The 16,052-nt window shown below is 38.9% G+C and overlaps 1 protein-coding gene across 1 annotated transcript; it reads right to left on the reverse strand.

Annotated features, from left to right (window-relative positions):
• Positions 1-202: 202 nt before the first annotated feature.
• uchl5 (ubiquitin carboxyl-terminal hydrolase L5) lies at positions 203-15,603 on the reverse strand. Its single transcript, XM_061684538.1, has 11 exons — positions 15,387-15,603; positions 14,867-14,930; positions 14,682-14,787; positions 11,114-11,239; positions 10,649-10,710; positions 10,357-10,487; positions 8,511-8,574; positions 8,173-8,275; positions 932-1,045; positions 641-739; positions 203-516 (listed from the first exon to the last, which is right to left on the reverse strand). The coding sequence occupies exons 1-11, from the start codon at positions 15,460-15,462 to the stop codon at positions 472-474; spliced, it is 990 nt and encodes a 329-aa protein (XP_061540522.1). The 5' UTR covers positions 15,463-15,603; the 3' UTR covers positions 203-471.
• Between the last annotated feature and the right edge of the window lie 449 nt (positions 15,604-16,052).

Consider the following 16,052-nt stretch of genomic DNA (forward strand, 5'->3'; position numbering starts at 1 on the left):
GTTTATATGTACGTGCCCTGCGATTGGCTGGCAACCAGTTCAAAGTGTACCCCGCCCAGATTAAACTGTGAAACTCCAGCGCTACCTGCGGCCCAAGTAAGGATAAGCATTATGGTAAATGGATTGCTGGATACTTCCCGGGTGTGTTTAAAAACCAAAAAGAAAACAATATTTCATTGGGAACTGTTGACAAAGACAAACGCCTGCTTGAAAACATTTTTATTATGAAAATAAGACAATTTCAGCATGTTTCCTTCAATCATGCACATAATCTGATGAACATTATGCTCTGCTACACCTGCAACAACACATTTCTGAAGTCTGGATGCACGCAAATACCACAGTGAGGATGTGCTGCAGGTCACCCTTGGCCATGGACGTAAATATGGCAGATGTACAGAATCTGTATGTCGCTCACAGGCAAAATCATGACTGGAGGCTTGCGCATGTGTGGCCTCTGAAGTGTGATGTTTACTTGGCCTCCTGGGCTTTTTTGGTGCTTTGTTTCTCCTTTGCCTGGTGAAAAAGAAGTCAAAATGATTGTCATTCATGAAGTGTGGCAATAACCACATTTTAATGCCAAGTGTTTTATTCACAAAAATATTCAGGTAAACTCCTCCCCCAAAAAGATGAACATCACCTTCTCCACCAAAGTTATTAACTGCTGGTGCTCGGCCAATGTCTTCAATAGCTCCATAATGAATGGAAGATAGTTGTGCTTCCGTCGAATGTTTTCAACCTGTGACAATAAACGAACCAAAGTAAAGGAAGTGTATTACTAAAAATACGATTGATAGAGCATAAAACAGTTATTAACCAACTAATTTATGGAGTACACACACTTGCATGCCAAAACAAAATGCGTGTGACAGGTGTGATAGAAGAATTAAAAAACATTACATTTCCACAAAACAGCTGAGGAGACACCAACCTTGTATCTTTTAAGTTTCTGATTTTCTTCCTCGATAAGAAGGTGGTACTTGGCAATCTCTGATTGAATGGAGCTCAGAAATGTGCTGCTCTGGTCTGTGTCCATTGGCTCATCCTGGAAACAGAAGGAACACATGAAGAGGTTTCTGTGTGTCAGAATGAGATAAAGGGACTTCAGTTTATACATCTCGGCCAATCTGTACAATTCAAATGATGGCATCAAACTTTCATTTTCCACATATTGTCAGAATGACTGTGGAAGATGAGATTTGTTATGGAAGAAAGAAGGCAATTCAGGGAACACCCAGTAGCGATACTTGGCAGTGGTATGAATTGCGTAAACAAATAAAGTCTGCTAACCAACTATTTTACACAATAAACGTGAGCAACTGGCCACAACCTGCCTCACTTTCTTCTTCAATATGTATTACTGTAGCTGTTACATGGTATGCCACTTTTTTTTTTTTTAATGGGCCATAAAAAACATGCAGGATTCATTTTAAACAGAATCATCACAAATTCATATAATTATGTTAAAATATTTGATTAGGAGAAAACAGGGAGTTGTAGAGAGTTTTGTTTGAATGCTGTTGTAAAATTGACATTTGTGGGGCAGGTAGACCACCCTGGGTCCCTCAGTCTGGGTGGTGTCCTCGGCTACCAAAATGGAGGCATTACATAAAACAGCATTGCTAGGGCTGATGGGAGGCAAAATCCATTTAAAAAAAAAAAATAAAATAAAAAAACTACTCGATGGAAGCCTTGGTAATGCGTGGTTTTGTGCAAATTTTGCAAAAAGGAGTTTTGATACCACCGAAGCACTTCAACTCTCCACGTGATCCAACTTTTCAACTGCCATGCAGAAACCATGTAAAGGCAATACTAAAAAAAAAAAAAAAAAAAAAAAGTGTCCTCAAATGGCACTTTAACTTTTGGCCTGTTTAATTTGGCCCAGGAATGTTTTCTATTAGTTTTTCTACCGTTTTGTATTAAAATGCAACGAAATGCATTTTTTTGCAGAGATAACAATAACCGTCTGTGTCAATTATTTGATTCAGTCATCCACTAAAATCCAATTAATTCAAACCATGTTGCTTTTTGGACAAATATTGTCATACGATTAAAATGTGATGAATTAAGATTAGTTAATTAAAAAGCCTCAAATTAATTAGATTCATTTTCTTTATAGACTCCCACCCCTACTTTTTTTTTTTAATTAAAGAAAATCGCTATTAAGAGGGGGGAAAAAAGTTATTGTTGGTCTGGCCTTACATCAGTTCAGATTTCTCATGTAGGCCCGCGGCTGAAATTCATTGCTCAGGTGTGCTTTGGAGAGTTAGGTAGGTTGATAATTTTGCTAAGCAAAGAGAACAGTGTTTTGTTTTTTTATTCTTTTGAAAAATTAAGACCAGAGAAGGAAACTGATCTGGTTAGAGCAAACGGTGCTTTAAAAGATTGTGTGTTATGTGCACTTCTTAGTGAAATGGAAGACTAGATTTTTTGCAAAGTCACAAAAGTTGTTGACCTTGAGTTTTCATTCAAATTCAGTGGGTATACCAAGGACAGTTGAGAAGGAGAAAGAGGATGTTTACACATGGGCAAGAGAGTTGAGAATCTCTAAATAATCCGTTGTAATGTGCTACCAATGTGTCAGGGTTGGAGGGCTAGTCAGAGATGAAGATATTGTCAATTTTGGAACTAACTTTTGATTTTGATATGCTTTATTTTCCAAAATTATATGGTACAGTCCTACTCACCATTATTGGGACCAAATATTTTGTTTTTTGCATAAACTACATATAAATAAATGGAAATGTACCCAAAATATATCATAAGGATCTTTTAATTGGAGGTCCAAAGTAACTCCCTTCCATCCATCCATTTTCTGTACCGCTTATTCTCACTAGGCATGGTGGACCCTATCCCAAGCTATCTGTGGGCGAGAGGCGGGGTATACCCTAAACTGGTCGCCAGCCAATCGAAGGCCACATTTAAAAAAACAACCACTCGCACTCACATTCACACCTATGGGCAATTTAGAGTCTTCAATTATCACGCATATCTTTGGGATGTGGGAGGAAACCAGATTATCCGGAGAAAACCCACCCAGGTACGGGGAGAACACGCAAACTCCATACAGACGAAGCCGGATTTGAACCCCGGTCCTCAGAACTGTGAGTCAGATGTGCTAACCAGTCACTCACCGTGCCGCCCCAAAGTAATTTAAGAAATACTTTTTTTCCCCCCAATTTAGATTTTGTAATTTCAAAAGAAAAAAAACTGAAAAGAGCATGTGCACCAATATTGGCACCCCTTGTTAATATTTGGTTGCACACACAAGCGTTTCTTGTATCCATCTATAAACTTTTTCCACTTCTCAGTTGGCATTTTCTCTCACTCTTACTTTGAGATATGTTCAAGCTCTTGAGCATTTGCACGGTTCCTTTCCCCGAAAGATTTTCAATTGGATTGAGATTAGGACTCATTGCTGGCGATTTTAAAAAACTCTTTTTTTCCCCTTTTTTAACCATTCCTGTGTGCGTTTGGATGTGTGCTTTGGGCTTTTGTCTTGGAGGACCCGTGACCTTCGCCTTAAACCAAGTTTTCTTACACTGGGTAAGAAATTTCGCTTTAAAATCTCTTGATAATTTTCAGATTTCATGATGCCTGTGATACAGTCAAGGCTTCCAGTACCAGATGCGGCAAAGCAGCACCAGAGCATTATGGATCCTCCACCATGCTCGAATGTTGTCAGGGTGTTCTGTTCCTTAAAGGCTTCATTGCACCACCTGTAAACTGTTTGTGTGCATTGCCAAAAAGCTCTAGTTTTGCTTCATCTGTCCGTAAAATGTTTATCATTTGCTCTTTTGTATCAAACAAGTTCTCAATAGAAACATTTGGTTTCACTTGATTAATCTTCTTCAGGAGATATTCCACATTTAGTAGTTAAACTTCATGGGTGCCAGTAATGGTGAGCAGGACTGTATGTGGAGACTTGACAGCAGAGAGTTATGTTGAATGTGAGGAGGAAGCAGTCAGTTTCATGAAGTTCCTCTGTAGAGTGGTAGGAGGGAGTGAACCCATACAGCAGATTAAATCCATAGTATGACTTTCAGTGTGTGTCAGAAAATCAGTGTAGTAAAGCTATCCAGCAGACATGACAATTATCTCACATTTACGTCTCACTGTGTGGTCTTAGAAGGGCAACAATGGTGGGAGTGGGTCCAGGCAGCTTCAAAACAGTTCTTTCAAATATACAGAATTCAGGCTCGGATACCGTCAAGTCATGCTGGGCGATATTGTTGGGAAGATTTCATTTCTCTTCCATTGTCTATCATTTATCAATTCATCACGGAAAGATTTCCAGAATGTTCTGGTGCCGAAGAAAGGGAGTCTCAGGCGGCGTAGCAGTGAAAATATTTATCTCAAACTACACATTGTTTGGAAGAAAAACATTGCAGTAAGCCAGAGGTCCAGCACACCAAAAACTCGCGTATGGAACATCAATTGGCCCTTAATTCTGTGGCCGGATTTATGTCAAATGACCACAACCACACTATTATTTTAGTCATTATGCATTGTTTATCCAAGAGACAAACAAGAATGGGAAGCTATTTTTGCAAAAGACATAATGTCACCACGTTTACGTCTTCTGACTTTATTTTGCTTTATTGTCTTTGTGGTTTGTCTAGCCGCAGCTCGCCTGGTTTCGCGACATGATGCTGCTTTACGTTTGCGTTTAATAACATATGCGTGGCTGAAACTATCATGCCTGCGGTCACAATGGGCAGACAGGGAGGGTCCCATGCAGACCGAGAGGCACCTTTACCCAAAAGAGGGTGTACAGCTTCGGTTTGGTTACAATATGGGTTTTATTAGTCCGACGTGGAGCAGCAAACAGTCATACGCGACCTGTGCCACGAGAAGGTTTCCTTGCCTGACGCCAACGCAACAAACCTCTTCTATCACCTGGAGAAGAAGCACAAAAACGAGTACAGAGATCCTAAAGACTGCAGCAATCAAAGATATCAATAAACCAGCCGGGGAAAAACATAAAAAGAACAAATAATTTGTATCAGCCTGAACATAATTTTTATTGGTTTTATTTTATACTATATATGTATATACATATATGGGTCATTCCACGGATGTAAAATGTTACGAGCAATTATTAACGGCAAAATACATTAAAAGGCAAATATTAACACACAACAGTATAGTCAGTAATCAGGTATCACGTAGATATAAAATAATATTGTATCAAGAATTTTCCACCTCCAATTATTTTGCAATAAACCATGTCAAACGCGTTTTTGTGGTTTTTGACCAGCGCCGAAGTGTGACATTTCAATGGAACTCGGCAAAGGGTGAAAAGTATCGGCAAAATGATGAAACCACTTCGCCAATATCTGCAAAAAGGGTGCGCCTACCACTCAACAGAAGTTAATGACATTCCTTGGCGAGATTTCTTAGAGGTATTTATTAGAAATAGGCATCGTGCTCGTAACGTTGTCCGTCAAAACGTGTTACGAGCAAGCGGCCACTCAATTTCATAACTGTAAACAAACAACGACCATTTTACGACGCCTATTTGGAATTGATGCAATAATCTCCAAAAATAATAATAGAAGGAAGAATCAAATGCTTCAGAAGGAGTAGGAGACAATATTGACTTAGATAGTTAAGTGTTGGTCATATTTTCGTTTGAGCGACTTGGACAAAACAACAAAAACTGTTGACTATTTTGCAACATCGATCACCCAGAACCATTCCGGCTTACATACGACCAGCATACGGCAACATTTGAGCTTAATGGGAACCGGGAGAACTTGGTAAGTATTTGCAAGAAAATGATGTTAAAATGTCACATGCTTCGATCTCAAACGGTCAAGTTACTAGCAATGATGAAAAGCGAGTTTGTATAGAATTAGATGGTTTCTTGTTTGATTAGTTGAAGGAGAAATGATTGGTGAATTTCGACCGTTTTCTATCGCTAGTGCACAGGCTGTTTTCTGTGTCTCCTGACTGCACTGCTGACTCGCTGGTAATTTTGACGAGTCACAGCAGTGTTGAGGATGTGGTCATGATTACCCGCATACTTTAATCCTTATTATTAAACTTTGAGTCGGTTTCGGTTATAAAGGCCACCTGTTAAACGTTTGTAACTATCTTAAATTAAAACATATGATTCACTTTGTTGATAAAAATGTTGAGGTTGTGTGGTGGCACGGTGGATTGTTACTGGTGCTTGCATCATGACATGTGCACTGGCAAAGACCGCTGGTGTCTAAATGGCTGTATTATCGTTTATTAACACTGACTTCTGTGGAGACATTGTGTTCAGAACTGTGTGTTAACGTTTTGAAATCATAGTATTGTTCAGTCAAGGATTGGTATTTGGAATACATGTTGAAACTCTGGAATGCCATGGTGTGTGTAACTGGAAATGTGTTTGACTGGCAGAAAGGCCAGTCAAAGTTACGTACATGCTGTTCTTCATAAACAATTTTGCGTGTACTTCCAACTGACAAAGCATAACACTGAAAAGGTACATCTAGGGTTTTAGCAGTAAAAAATGGCAATAAAAGTTAAACCTGAATAAAAATAAAAACATAAACAACCTTAATGTTCCCTATGCTCTAAAATGATGACTTTACATTGTTTATCATGTACAATTAGATAAACATAGTTGGTCAAATGATTGATTTGGAAGTTAAAAATGGCAAGTGATGGAACATGTCAACGTTCAAGCTTCAAGTTGATGGTCTAACTGTGAAGGGTATCATACCAAGTAAGGAAACTGATATTGAAAAATTCACTCGTCCTATTAAGTTCTGATATCCACTGAATTCATTCACTTATACCTGTTAGTATTCAGGTCCTTCCTTTTCCATGTTGTATTTGTAGTCAATGTTACACTAAGTAACATTGACTAAAAGTCAATGTTACACACTAGTTTGCACTAAGTAAATTTTTCATTCGATACTTTGCGGTGCATTAACAAGTAGGACATAAGTTGGTTTGTGAACCTACCCTAACCCTAGTATTTGTGTGAAAAATTCCCAAGGTTTTCATACAATAAACAGCTTTCCATGTTCATATCTAGAGTTGGTGTTACAAGCAACCACTGGTCAAATAATGGTCATATTAAGTAAACTATATGTTTTTATCCCATGAACACCTAAATGCAACTGATATACCTCAAAGAAATATTACTAACATATTTTCAACAAAATGAGTAAAGTTCTTAAATATTTCTTACATGTCACAAATTGTGACAGTGGAATGACCCATATATATATTAGGGTTAACACAATCAGGATCTTTGGGGCTGATCGGCGAGTTGAAAAAAAACGATCACAAGATGGAGGAATGTGTCTATCTAAATGACCTGTTCATTAACTGTATATACTTATGCACTTAATTGCTCAAAAAATTATATTTACAATAAATAATGTATCTTTGTTCATCTATTAATGCCAGTGAGGCATAGTGACAGAGAACAAATGATAAATGGTCTTCTATTAGATGGCAACATACGTTCCTTGGCGTAGTGTGTTACTGATGGTAGCCTTTGTTACTTTGGTCCCAGCTCTCTGCAGGTCGTTCACCCCCCCCCATGTGGTTCTGGGATTTTTGCTCACCGTTCTTGTGATCATTTTGACTGCACGGGGTGAGATCTTGCGTGGTAGGTGGGAGTTTGAAGCCATTTAAGTCTCCCGGCTCGCATTCAGTTGCCCACACAGAATCCTCCCCGTCCACACTTTAAGGCATTTCTAACTTCTTCAACCTCCTCTTCTTCTTCTTCTTCAACCCTAACTTTCAAGACAGGCAGTCATTGGCTGACTATCAGCTTTTTGCATACTTGTATGCATTGAGCGCTGTTGCGTTTTTTTTACCAGTACTAAAAAAACAAAAGAAAACAAAAAAAACTGGTACTGTGCTATTTTTGACAAATACCTCGTTCCAGTACTGGAATCGGTACTTGGTGCAACACTAGATTCATTAAGCTGAAAGTCCTGCTCCAATCCTGCTGAAAGGATTGTCGGTACCCCCCTACTAACCCTTGAGGACTTGCACACTGCCAGAACAAAGACAAGAGCGTACAAAATCCTCTCGGACCCTCCACATCCCGGTCACCAGCTCCTTCCCTCAGGTCGTGCCAGCGTCCACTAAACCGGGGAATAGGACCTCAAACCGGTTTGAATGTTCCTGTCCTTAGCTGTTTTACTTTTTCCTCACCTCAGTAAGCTGAGTCTGAAGCTCTGCAATCTTCCTCTCGTATATCATCTTCCGGTCTGACACGATGGCCATTAGGTTGAAACGAATCTCTCCTTCACTGTACCTGAGAGGAATGCAATAGTGTCACATTAAGACAAAAGGCAAAACTATACACGTAAGAATATTTATTCATTGGATGATGCGAAACTATGAAACAATGCCCATAAAGTATAATTGTAATTAAATAAAGGAAATGGCCGTGGGTATTGAGCTTTGAATAACTGATATGGAAATTCAAGATAAAACCATAGTTAAACATTTAGATGCATGAACATTATGTGTTCAGTGGAAATATTCACTTTTGTATTCTTTTCTCAATGACTGGACGAACAGCACTGATCCAGTCATCCTGGTTGCAGGCACCTAGTGAAAAACAGAAGACAGAAGTTGTTCATCGGTCCTTGGTTTATGACGCCCTTGACCTACGGCATTTCATGGTTTACGAAAAAAACGCCCCTATTTTATTAAGAAATACGTTTCAATTTATAGCGTTTCCATTGTAAAAAACAAAATGATGCACTATGAGCTCGTGTGTGCAGCGGTAAACGTCTGCAGTGGGCAAGCCTACCACAGAAGTCTACTTAAGAAATGTTATTGGTTCTGTTCTTTTAAATGTATATTTCTGGCCTAGAAGTGTTTTCACACAAATATTTTCTGTAATCACAAATTAATTACTGTATTAGCAGGTTAGTGATAGAGAGTGTCTTCTAATTTATGTACAAAATAAGTCTCTCCCCAATATATGTACACGATATGAACATACTAGCCAGATCAATAGGTACACTTGCTTAAGGATGAAACTGTTGATGGTTTATGAAATATGATCCCTTGGCGACTGGTCGGGGTGCTTCGGTTGGGCTGGGGTACTGCCTTGGGTCCTGGGGTGTGGGTGGCTTCTACCCTGACTGTGTCCTGCTGGTTATATATTTTGACTAAAAATCTTGACCTACGATGCCAAAAAATAGTCACTCTCCACAGTAAAATAACATATGATCGCTAGCACTAGCTGGAATTATGATCATTCAGTAACTTTGGGTTCATAGCGTAGCATACTCAGGAGTGTTTACGAGCCTCGGAGAGCTTAAGCTGGAAAAACCCAGCAGCCTACAGAGCAGCAGACATGCTTAGCATCTTAAGCCGACAGAGGAGCAAGCAGAGGTAGGTGGTCTTTTGTCTATTTCCTGTGTTCTGGAGTTACAGAGGAATCCAAAATGAACCCAAACATCAAATTTAAAAGGAGAAGTTGCCTGCTTCATGCTGCAGCTGCTGCTTGCTTTAGTCGCCATTTTTTGTTGTTTGGCCTTGTGCGGCTTCCGTCCATACAACGCAAATCAAAGCAAACCACCTATCACTGGTCAGGAGGGGAATCGATTCAGCGGATTTGCTGAATCGTTACTGTATCAGAAGTGAAAAAGTTGTCTTGAGACAACCCTAGTCACTACATTTTTTTTTTTTTCGTTAGGAGAAATATTCATAATATCGGAATCTCGGCAAAAAGTTGTGAAGTTGGGAACACTGGTTTGAACGCGCCAAAAGTTGTACAATTGGGACTCAGCCTCAGTTTTATAAAAATATGCCCTAGTTTTAACATTTTGGGGGTCCAAACGTGTTCAAATAATGTGAAATCATATGATACTTAAGCCGAATGATTAATTTGGGACATTTCGCATTTTCTTCAGCATTTTGAGATACTTTTTTCCAAAACGCAAGCACATACTGTGCCGAAGAGTAAAGCTGTAATGACGACAAACTGAACTGAAAAAGAACTATTGCCAGCATATCACGTGAACAGTCAACAGATATCAGTAGACTTCATTTCAGTCAACATCAAAGGATTAACTTGTGTTTTCCCTTACATAAAGAAACCAACTCATGGTTTGAGCAGAAAAGACTCAGGCTCCCAAGTACTGTACTATCATAGTGTTTCTGTGTCATGACAGTCAGGGTTGATTGACAGTCTCCATGTGGACGGAGCTGAAATGTTGGTTCTGCTAAGTGGTGGTAGCGAATATAGTGCAGTGTTTTGGTTATGTCATTAAGGTTAGACATTATTACATTATATTAGTGGGTGATTTCATTGTATACTTGTGAATTCATGTAAAAGAAAAAAAGATGTATGAGGTAAATCAGCCATTTCATGCTTACCGAGGTCAATTGGTCCTTCTCGAAGTCCGTCCAACTCGTAAAGTCGACCGTTTACAGGAACATAACTCACAAAGTGAAAGGCATCCTCATCCTTTGCAGATGACTTTGCATCAAACTCAAACATTTGCTGCCTGCAAATGAAAATAAAAAAACAAAGAATAATAAAGTGTCACAAGTAAAATGGCCACTGCTAATTAAAATTGAGGTGGTCCATGATACGAACTAAACATTTGGCTTTTTTTGGTTATGTCAATTAAAAACTGTTCCAGATAAAACGTAAGCATGACATTACCTGGCAAAGCCGTTGTGAACTTGTCTGATAACTTCAGAGTTGCTAAGAGCCAAACCTTTCATCTAAGGGACAAACAGGGAGCTAGGATTATACAATTGACGGTTTCCTACATTTACAATTAGCATAAAAATATGGGTTTCTGGCTTAATTTTTAAGCAATAAATTATGAATCAATAAACTAAATATAAACTTTGTAATTACCATTACTATCGAATGTGTGGCTTGCATGACTGATTTCAGGTGGAGAACAGCATTTACATTATTTTAATATTATATTTTTATTACCACTTGGCCATTACTGTATTTAAGGATGCCAGTCTAATGTGAAGAAAATAACATTCACTAAACTACACACCGATGACTTACAGTACCTCACAAAAGGGATATAATGGTTGCTGAAATGTGAGGGGTGTACTGTACTCACTTGAGATACTGTATATTCATAGAAAATATTAATAAACATACTGCAGCATCAAAACTCTGCGAAAACTCTCTGAACTCCGTTAGTGTGTCTCCAAGCAACATGTCGGGATGGGAGCAGTTGAGCAGAACGCTGACTATTGCCTGGGTGGCACAAGCGTTGTTAATGACCTGAAATCACACAAGTAAATTAAATTAAAACAATAAGACCGGAAGCTGTCTGCCTCCACAAAACCTCATCATCATTGATTGATTAAGCATCAGGAAGGTTAAAAGGAGGACTGAATTAGAGAAACTGTGTTAATGGAACGCTCTTGCAATTTAAAATTGCTGTTTTGTGACAAAAATCATTGTAAACTAATTGAAATAATTCAAAATGTATGATCTGACATGGATTAATGGATTTAAGCATAGCTTCTTTTCTTGAGGAAAAAATGGGCCAAAAAGAGAGATTTAAATGACTGAAAAGTAAAAAAAAAAAAAAAAAAAAAGATATCAAAAGTCTCTCAGAGGGATGCAGCACTCTTGAAATTTCTAAGATATTGGGGCATGATCACAGGACCATCAAACATTTTGTTGCAAATCGTCAAGAGCAAGGCTCAAGTTATTATTTTTTTCTTTAAGGAGCAGTTTTGCTAATAATTTCTTCATTTGAGGAGAAACTTTCTAATTTTGTGGAGACATTTTTTGCAGGTTTATCGCACTGGCCCTCGAAGCAGGGGTTTTATTAAAGCAGGGGTTTTATTAAATACGACAATATAATCAGGGAACTCAATGTAGGGCTACAGCTATCGAATATTGTAGTATTAGAGCATAGATCATTTTACACTTGAGACTATGTGAGTCCCAGGATGCACATGTCTGGAAATAATTAGTCCCTGCCCTTGAACATTAAGTCCCTGCAACGTACGTATGTACGTATGCAGTAATATTTGGCTATGTGACGGTTGTTGCTTCGCGGTTCCGCTATATTGCAGATTTAGTCTTTGTTTTAGTCTTTGTTATTATTTACTGTATGAATGGTTTATTATGTACTGTATAATTTCTGCTGCCTGTATAAAATCTGCTGCCGCGTGGCTTTTGAAATGGAGATTTTATCACTCAATAAGCTTTTACCTGGTTAAATACAGGATTAAAATAAAAATACAGCCCATATTCGTGCCCAAAGGAAATAGTACCAAATACTAATGAAATGTATGTAAACGTCTAACTTTGAAGAAAACAAAACTGTCCCCCCCAAAAATACGTTATTATGTTATAGGTTCAGGAATTGTATTATGTTATTGGCCAGTTATTATGTTATGGGCCGTTATTACATTATGGGCTTCTCCATGGCCCGTTCAGACCAGCATCTATAGGTAGGCAGTGGCCCGACAGAGCAGCGTACTTGCCCGGGGCCATCGGGCCACAGTTAATGTCGAACCCTGCCTAACATCATCATAAGATTCTGAAAATCTGGATGAATCTCTGCATGTAAGTGGCAAGGCTGAAAACTGAATGCCCATGACCTTCAATCCCTCAGACAACGGCATTAAAAACAGGTATCATTGTGGAAAGGATATTGCCACATGGGCTCAGGAACACTTCAGAAAACCATTGTACGTTAACACAGTTTATCACTACCTCTGCAAAAGCAAGTTAAAAACTCTACCATGAAAAGCGAAAGCCATATATCAACAACACCCAGACACACCGCCGGCTTCTCTGGACCTGAGCTCATCTGAGATGGACTGACGCAAAGTGGAAAAGTGTACTGTGGTCTGACGACTCCACATTTTACATTGTTTTTGGAAATCATGGACGTCATGTCCTGCCAGCCAAAGGAAAAGGTTCATCCTGATTGTTATCAGCGCAAGTTCAAATGCCAGCTTCTTTGATGGCATGGGGGTTGTGTTAGTGCCCATGGCATGGGTAACTTGCACATCTGTGAAGGCACCATTAATGCTGAAAGGTACAACATACAGGTTTTTGGAGTAACATATGCTGCCATTCAAGCAACATTTTTTTCAGGGACGTCCCTGCTGATTTCAGTGCCAAACCACATTCTGTATCAAGCAAGAATGGAAAAGAATTCCACCTACAAAGCTTCAACTATTAGTGTCCTCAGTTCACAAATGCTTGTTGAGTGTTGTTAAAAGGAAACATACCCTGTCCCAGCTTCTTTGGAACGTGTTGCAGGTATCAAATTCAAAATGAGTGAATTTAGCTAAATAATAATAAGTTTCACCAGTTTGAACATTATATATCATTGCACCATCTCCAACCCGAACAAGAGGTGCAGCACTGTTTGCGCACCACTTTCAACCTGAATCTCGCCTTGCCTGTGTGGGATCTGGTTCAACAAAAATTAGCAGCAGAGTGAGAGTTGAATTTCCCCTTGTGGGATCATGAGTATGACTCGAATAAAATAGTTAAGACATTTCCACATTGCATTTAGCAATGCGCAGCGTGCAGTCAACAAACTCCATTGTGTCTGTGCTGCAAGGGTGTGACGCAGGTCGCATCGTTGGGTGTTTGCCGCGATGCACCCTCGAGTTTAAAAATGTTCAACTCGAGAGCGGTGTCAAGGTGACGTCAGAAAGCGCATCCAATAGGAGAAGGGCTGGCAGAGTGAATTTCGACTGCAAGCACCAGTAGACCAACCAGCTGGAAAAGCTCCTGCTACTTTATGGAAGTCTGCTACGCAAGCACTTCCAAATATGGGCTATGCTTGTCGTACTTGCACGCTTCCCCACGGCGATCGCCAAGAAAACCAAGTGCAGTATGAAAAGGCCTTTATGCTATGATTTTACTGGTCCAACCCACTTGACATTAAATTGGCTGTATGTGGCCCATGAATTATATTGAATTTGATACCCCCTACTGTAATATGTTCTTTGTTGTTGTAAATTTCTCCTTAAGCATATTGGAATATTGTAACAATAAAAAACGATATACAAAAAAATTGAAGACAAAATAAAATGGGCCAATCAATGGTAAGTAAGTAAGCATGAACAATTTTTGTTTTCTTTATACCATAATTTATACACTGTGTTTACTGTCATCCACTTAACTCTAACCAGTACAAAAAGGTCCAGTGTTTGGGATGTCAGAACTATCCATGTATTGTGTGAAACAATTGTAGCTACCAGAGAGAAAATTAAAGAAGCGGCTGAATCACTTGGGGCCTAGGCTATGCATAAGAAGCTCTTTTCATTTTAGCGTAACCAAGCAACAGCTTGATTTAACTTGCCCACTTGATGCCTCCCTTAGACAGATTTCATTTTTCATTATTTTTTTCAATATGAAAATAGTTTTACAACAATACCAAAAAAAAAATAATAAATGATATTACATAATAAATTTGAATTATCGGCATTTAGAGGAACAAATGTGTGATTTTACTTTATATTTTAATAAATAGCACTTAATATGCACGTTTTGATGCAGTTGCAAAAAGATGCCAGTACAATTACAGGCCAAATACTAATTGCAGGAGACCTCAACTGCGCAGGTACCTAATATGTGGTTGTTTATGAAGGTAGAGCTAAAGACTGCATATTTAGCATTTGCAGTTCTTTGAACATTCTATAGTTAATGTATACAGTACATGGCATACGAAATCGTAGGCTACCTGTTTGGCAAAGAAGATGTGGTCAAGTCTTGAATCCTGCACAATTGATCCTGCTGGCTCTTCACCTGCTTGCCACTTAAACAGGAAGATCAATCCATGGACAGGCCTGGAATAGAGCGTGTAAATGAAAATGCCTATCTTCAGTCAAGGTATGCGTATTGATTTTATTTTATTTTTTTACATACTTCAAGTTGTCAAAGTTCTCTGGTTCCATACTCCATATTTCTTCAACCTGGGCACCTTTGCAGCCTACAAATGACACAAACGCATGGGTGATTCAATTAACTGCTCTTGGTACATTCGAGCATTTTTTTTAAAAAAAAAAGCAAAATAAAAAAAATAAAACAGGGCCAAGAGGCGAAGGTGTCTAAAGTATCAATTTGAAAACAGAGTCCTTTAAATGGTATCGGTCATTCACAATGACTGATTTTCACGCGCCGTTGGTTTGAAAGCTGAGTAATGCTAACCAATTAGCTTGTTTAATGTGGGCAGAGATGCGCTGTGAAAACGTTCAGCATTTCAAAATATGCTACATACTTGACAAGAGACCGCACTGCTTTTGAGTCAGGTTCGGTTCATTTTACACAGTCGTTTCGGAAAACACCGTTATTATATAGTTGCATTTAGCTCAAGTGCGCAAGGCTAGGATAGTTAGCCACATAAAATCACCACGATTGTATTTGCAACTCACTTAACATCACTCACCGAAACCCTTTATCAGCTCCGTAAACACGCCGGGGTCACTCTCCATGAGACACCACTCACCGGCACTTCCAGCCATTATTAAGAATATTAATTCAGTCACGATACAGGGCACATTTACTACTGGCTGCAAACCTAGCTTACCAAGAGAGCATCCAGTCAAGCTAATGTCACTGCGCTCAGGATGGAGACGGTGAGCCGTGCAACGTTGCGGGGAAGCGGGTGCGCCTGTTTTGTGACACCACGTACACAGTAGCAATTTCATACAGTATTAGTTTTCGGTCGGGTCCATCGATGTTTATAAGTAACAGTCTCACAAAAAAAAAAAAAAAAAAATATATATATATATATATATATATATATATATATATATATATATATATAAATATATATATATATATATATATATATATATATATCTCTCTCTCTCTCTCTCTCTCTCACAGATCGATAAGTGTTTGCGTTGCCGTTATTCTGATTGGGAAATATACAAACAACGACGTGTCCAATCGTTTTTCCCGAAACAGCATTTAGAATTCTGTGTCGAGTTTGCATGTTGTTCCCGTGCTTGTGTGGGTCACTCTAAATTGTCCATAGGTGTGTCAATATTAGTTTTGGGCCAAAAACAGTTGCTTAAAACCCACTGAAATGGAGAGCAAGTCTAAAAAT

Source organism: Phycodurus eques, chromosome 8, assembly GCF_024500275.1.
Source record: "Phycodurus eques isolate BA_2022a chromosome 8, UOR_Pequ_1.1, whole genome shotgun sequence".
NCBI lineage: Eukaryota > Metazoa > Chordata > Actinopteri > Syngnathiformes > Syngnathidae > Phycodurus > Phycodurus eques.